Below are 6441 nucleotides of genomic sequence, written 5' to 3' on the forward strand. Positions count from 1 at the left end.
ATTTTAAGGTGCAAAAGCATCTCCCCATTTTGCTGACATGTCTGATAAATAAGGTTTGTTTTTTCTGTTTTAAAGAAAAACTCAAATAAATGAACAACAAAAACAACAACAACAACAACAGCCCATAAAAAAAAAAAATGTGTGGGGCAGGGTGTGGTGTAGACGCCACCAGCAGAGGGAGCCGCGGCGCTCCTGGGGTGGCTCATTTTTCATTTAGCTTCGTCTTTCTATCCTCTCCGGTCCGCACTCCGACCTCCTGCATTCCTTTAATGCTACTAAAAAAAAAACAAGAGCGAGGCAGCTCATTGGTCAGTTGGATTGGTTGCTACAGGACAGATTCCCCAGTAGCACTTTGTGACACTCCCAAAAAAATTCCATCTGAGAGAGAGGGGTGGGGGGTGGATACGACCCCTTCTACCCCCGCCCCACACATACAGCCCCAACATTTCTGTGTGTCCTACATGGAGAACAACATTCACTTCAAACACCACGGCTTGGCAGAATAGATAGGGGAGGTTGTGGAGGTGCCATGGGGGCGTTTGAGCCGTCCCCCCCCTCCCCAAACAAACGTCCTTCTTCCTCCTCCTGCTGCCAGGTAAGCTCAGGTCTGAAGGAAATGACGATGGCTACAGAGGATCCTCAGAGGTGACCTCCACTTCTCTCAGAAGACACCCCCACACTCTCAGGATGAGCCGGTCTCTGCAGGAAGTGGCTGGCATACATACATACAGCATAAGCAGCCCTGTGAGGCAGAGCCGATGTCCTCCAGCACTGTCGGAGAGGACAGGAGACGGGAAGGAGGCCGATGGAGGGGGGGCGGGGTTGGAGGCTGAGAGAGTGTGCTCACTGTAACAGCAAAGGAGACTGGGAATCTTGGAAGTTCCCAGAATCAGAACCAGAACTACAATCAGAACTGGTCGTGTCATATGGAGTTCATCCTCATCATCATCGTCCTGATCCTCAACATTGCATCCCCCCCTTTGCTCCAATCTAGAGGCCCCTGGACCCAAATCCTGGTCATTAATAAAAAAAACATCCCTCCAGTCTGTCTCTGAAGGCTTCGCAGTAGTCTGTTTTTGGATGTTCTCCAAAAACCTTTTCATTTTCAATTTTTTTTTGTTGCAAAATACCTAAACTATCTGATTGCGATCATCTTGTCCTTTTACATTAGTTTGTAGTTTTTTTTTTGTGTGTGTTTTATCATATTTTGTTGCGTTTTTTTTTGTCTTTGTTCTCCTTCCGTCTTCTTCCCGCCGGGGTTCTAGAGAAGTCCAGCTGGAGCGGTGAAAAGGACAAGAGGAGAGGAGAGGAGAGGAAAGGAGAGGAGGGGAGAGGAGAGGAGAGGAGGGGTTAGGGGTGTCCGCCACTAGATGGTGGACTTGGAGAAGGACACCCTCAGGTGGTGGTTCTCTCCCAGGTCGTGGTTGTGGAGCTCGATCAGGGCCTGGATGGCCTCCTCCACCGAGCCCAGCTGGATCAGCGCCATCTTGCGGTCCTTCCTGCCGATGACAAGAGCCCTATGCACATTAGTGGACCAACAAAAGTCACCTATAAAGATACAGCTATAACACATTTATAAAGATACAGCTATAACACATTTAGGGAAATACTGCAAACGATCACAGCTGCACCCACGGCAACACTCAGGAGTGGTCTAAATCTTCCATGACGGGTTGTTAGTGTGAATATGTTGCCTTATTCCTGCTCGTCTCATGATTCACCATGTTAGTTGACCAATATCATATTATAATACATTTCTCAGTGGCTATGTAAGATTTTGGAAAATGTCCTTCCCACTTTAACCCCTTCATTCCCATTACAATAACACTTTTATGATCTTTTATCCTTGTTTTTTCCTAAGCGCTTTACATTACCAATTTTGAATGAATGTATAATACATAAGAAAACTCGCCATACCTTTTGTTGCCAATTGAAAAATATGGCAAACAGTTCACATCTTCACTGAATAAATCTCCAATGACAAACTGTTACTATGAATATTTCACTTCAGACATGAGCTGTGCTCCTTTGCTATAACCTTGTCAGGATGACAAAATGTCTCCCTGGAGGTTTGGTCTAATTACCCAAGTTAACTCACCTACAGGCAGGATAATGAATAACACTGTATGCACACTGTGTTTGTGCTGCCACCTGCTGGCAACTACACCAAACTACACCAAGCCCAAACAGACATTCACAGCACTGGCTGCCCTGGTGCGGCATAGTCTTATTGTGCGCACTCCTGTTCAGAGAGACTGAAAAGGCAGAGGCAGGATGTGTACAGAGGAGCAGACACAAACAGATGGCTATACGTCAGAGCTCTGTGTCAGTGGACACATTGCGTCATGGGGAAGATTACATGCTGGGAGTTATGAGGAGGGAAGAGATGGGCAGGTGACAGGAGCGTGACAAACGTCTGACTTACTGGAAAAATTTGAAGGCCTTGACTGTGTAGCCACTGCCGGCAAAGAGGTCTTTGAGGATGTCATCTGTGATTGACGGACTGTGGAGGAAAAGGAGGAGGGTCAGGGAGAGAGAGAGAAAGAGAGAGAGGGCAGGAGGGAGGGAGGAGAGGGGGGGTATTCATGAGGAAAAGAATCAGTAACTCAACCCAAACAAACCTAACACTCCCAGACTAGGAGAATGATGTAAACCTTACATAATACATTTTATAATAAATATGATCACACTTTAATGTTGGAACAGCTTTAGATGTGTCATTACAGGTGTGCTTTTGAGTCCACTGTGTAAAGCTATGTTTAAATAATTATATCTCTGAAACCAAATGCCTCACAAGTTTGCAGAGGTGTGAAGATTACAGCCGGTGGGTGTGTGAATGCCCTTTGCAAGATGTTATTACAAAGTAGCCTGTATTGTTTGGAACCTATAAACATACACACACACACACACACACACACGCCTTAAATAAGGTGTCAATTACTGGTAAAGCAGAAATGACCAAAAGAAAAGAAAAAGGGCAAACCAGAGAAAGGAAAAGAAACAGGGAGAAAAAAAAGAGAAAGAGCAGAAAGTGAGTGAGCAAAAAGATGAAGAAAGAGAAATAGCACAAAAAAAAAGGATGAGATGAGTCAGAGGCTGATGACTCACGGGATGTTGGAGAGGTGCAGGGTAGCGGAGGGTGGGAATATGTTCTGGAAGTTCTTGGAGCCGGGCTTCTTGAAGCGGTGGAGCGGGCTGCCGCTGAAGTCCTTGGTGAGGCCCTGGTCCTCCTGGCCCTCGCGTGGCAGCTGCACCGTCTGGTGTTTGGAGATGGTCGCCCGCATCACCTTACCGTAGAGACGCTGGCCGTTCAGATGGCTCATAGCTGCACACAGGGATGCGGTGGAGGAGGAAACAGTCAACCATGGATAGCAACAGAAGGACGGGGTTACTTTAACTTTGTCGGATAGAAGAAGGTTTCCTACAGCAGGTTGTAGGGACATAAGAGAGACTTGGATACTCGAGGAATGGAATACCAGACAGGTCACAGTGTGTAAGGAATGTGACCAAGACCTTGCCAGATCCATTCAAGACTTTGTACGACTGCAGTCCAGATGTCCAATTTAAGTTAACAATGAAAATGTATTTATTTGATTAACAAACATTAGGGGGGCTATTTTCCTGCAGTTGATTTATAAGCTTTACTTCACATCATGCTTACTGTGATGTTTCCTACTCTCGTATTCTGTCAAGACAACTATGATCTGCCCAGATTCATTTCAGGCTAAACTGCTGACTGGACGTGTAGTTTGGATAATAATAATGACTGGCAGGCTGTGTGTTATTCTCTACATATGCACAGTATAAGGACCACTGTTCTTACCAAGCTGTGCCTGAGTAGCATCTGCCATCTGTATTAAGGCATTTTCTTTCTTGTTGAAGAGAATCTTGACCCTGTGAACATCACCGTATACACCTGCATGCAAAGACAGACCAACAGAAAGACTTAAACAAAGTACATAAAATTGAGACATATTTCGACTTAGACTAATTTGGTTAACATATTAAACAGATCACAAGTCAACCTATCAGCAAGGCAATGGAAAAAGGGGTCAGCCAACTGTCATGACAAACGAGACGGACAAACCAGCCCCTTCACAAGACGAAACAATAGCAGTAAGGAGAGGAGTGAAGAGGAGATAAGATATAACTGCATCCAAACTCAATTTTCACTGAGAGTCTGGGTGTCTTGTGTACTGTTTACCAACATGCGTGTCTGTGCTCACAGTGTGCATCTCTGTAAGAGTGTTCATATGTGTCTGCATGTCTCTGCGTGAGTGTATCCGCCCGGTCTCTGGCTTGTGTTTTTCTTGTGGCATTTAATTGGTGGGGAGGCAGCGCCGGGACAGGCTGACAGCCAATAGGGAGAGGGGCTGGCCTATCTCCGCCATCAGAGTCAGAGCGGAGCCAGGCTGGCAGTGAGCTGCAGACTGATATTAAATTGTGGCGGGGAGGTCGCGGGGGCACACACACACACACACAACAAAAACACACCGCATGAGGTACACAATCGAAGCCAGCGAGTCGTCGCCCCACTGTCACCTATCGCTGAGCGATCAGCTCTGTGATTGCTTGGCAGGATATAGAAGCATCCCTTTTCTTTCGTCTACTTTCTACTTTGTAGCTTTTGCCTTTATAACAGAACTTTGAAAAAAATACAGCAAGAGGAGGGAAGAGAGAAAGAGAGAGATGAGGAGGAAAGAGAGAGAGAAATCGAATTTTCAAGTAATAAATGGTGCTCTTACCGAACAGGATGAAGAGTCCATGAGGTGATATACTCTGTGTGATACAGGAGGAAGCATCATTATAATCTGACACTCACACACAAATATAGACACATACACACAAACACCTACACACATACACACACGTACGCACACACACACTATACTGACTCTTATCTCCACAAGCATCATCTGCCACTGACACCAGCCATCACAGTAACACCAGAAAGGAAGTGGGAGGGGGGCGGTTAATAATAACCAGCTAAAATGCTGTTGGCACATCCATGTTCACACACAAACAAAATCACACACACACACACAGAAATGCACAGGGACATACACACACACACACACACACACACACACACACACACACACACACACACACACACACACACACACACACACACACACACACACACACACACACACACACACAAACAAAGACAAACCCTGATGCTTATTCTCAGAATCAAATCAAGCCTGTGCTTTGTGACAGCCACCACTGACATTAAACAGCAAACATGGATATATGAAACCTTCCCATAACTAATGACTGGAACATCTATCTAGATCAACATGTTTTAGATATGTGAAGGCGTAGTTTGGGATGGCCTTGGCCAAATACAACACCATAGGCTACGGATTCATTGAGAACCATCTAGGAGGAACACGTTGAAATTCATTCAGAAAGAACACATCTTGCAACTAATTCAAGTAGAACAACATTGGAGACACATTTGAAATTCATTCAGGAAGAACATAATTGAACCCAATTCAAATTGACTTTCACAATTGATCACTTTTGCAGTGCTAGGGTGTGGATTGATTGAGCGTGGAAATAACAGGTAAGATTGCCTCTGTTGATGTGGAAGTTGTTTCGGCTGAATATTTGGACGCAGTATTGTGAAAAAGAAATGAAACAACAGACAGTCAAAATGGCTTTAATTATACGCCGTCCCAGACATACTGTTCTAGTGTTTGGATCTGCTCTCGTTTGAGATATGAAGTTGTTCCATCGCATCCACGAGTCTGGGTTCATTGGATTGATTAGTTCTGTACGGTCTCTTGCTTTATAAGCGCACTCCAACTTCCAGTCCTGTGGTCATGCTACACAGCACATTCACTGCTTCTCCCATCTCTACCACACCTGACAGATCTTATAAGTGTTCAGCTGTTAACTGAACCGGCTGCATTGAGTCTACGAACCGCAAACCCTTGATTATCTGACAAGGGAGAATTCAGATAATCAAGAGCATTGCAAGTGTCTGATTGGTTTATTCAGGTGCATTACAGCCTGAAATACTGACAAAACAAAGTGAGGTCCAGAAGCTGATTTAGACCTTTCACAGTATGATGACATAAGTGAAAGGGTTCTTTCTTTCGTCATCTAGCTCTCTTTGAATTGTATCATGCATTTGTAAAGCACATGTGATCCAGCTCATTTAGACCTTACACAGGATGACTTGAGCACAGGATTAGGTCTGTGTTTTTTGAGTAAAGGAGGAATGTGAAGGAGAGGACGAGAGGGAATGGAGGAGGAGGAGAAAAGAAGAAGAAGAACAGGAACAGGAGGAGGAGGAGGAGGATAGAAGAGGAGGAGGAGGCACTCACGTCGGGGTTGAGGTTGGAGACCAGCAGCACGGAGTGGAGGGCAGTTGGCGCCATGCCGTGGATGGGCATTCGTCCCATTGACGACGATTGAATGGCAAGCGGT

The 6441-nt window shown here is 45.3% G+C and overlaps 1 protein-coding gene across 2 annotated transcripts in view; it reads right to left on the minus strand.

Moving 5' to 3' along the window:
• Positions 1-1366: 1366 nt before the first annotated feature.
• The window catches only part of ptbp3 (polypyrimidine tract binding protein 3), a gene marked incomplete at its 3' end in the record, with an annotated part of 14934 nt that continues 9859 nt past the window's right edge, over positions 1367-6441 (minus strand). For both annotated transcript variants that reach the window (XM_080847045.1, XM_080847044.1), the window contains exons 6-11: positions 6339-6441; positions 4746-4779; positions 3824-3916; positions 3109-3325; positions 2426-2503; positions 1367-1499 (exon numbers count right to left, since the gene is read on the minus strand). The exon at positions 6339-6441 is cut by the window's right edge and continues 34 nt beyond it. In XM_080847045.1, coding sequence (XP_080703171.1) covers positions 1367-1499; positions 2426-2503; positions 3109-3325; positions 3824-3916; positions 4746-4779; positions 6339-6441 — 658 coding nt within the window. The remainder of the gene's footprint in view (positions 1500-2425; positions 2504-3108; positions 3326-3823; positions 3917-4745; positions 4780-6338) is intronic.

This window comes from Sprattus sprattus (genome assembly GCF_963457725.1).
Source record: "Sprattus sprattus genome assembly, chromosome: 11".
In the NCBI taxonomy this organism is placed as follows: Eukaryota; Metazoa; Chordata; class Actinopteri; order Clupeiformes; family Clupeidae; genus Sprattus; species Sprattus sprattus.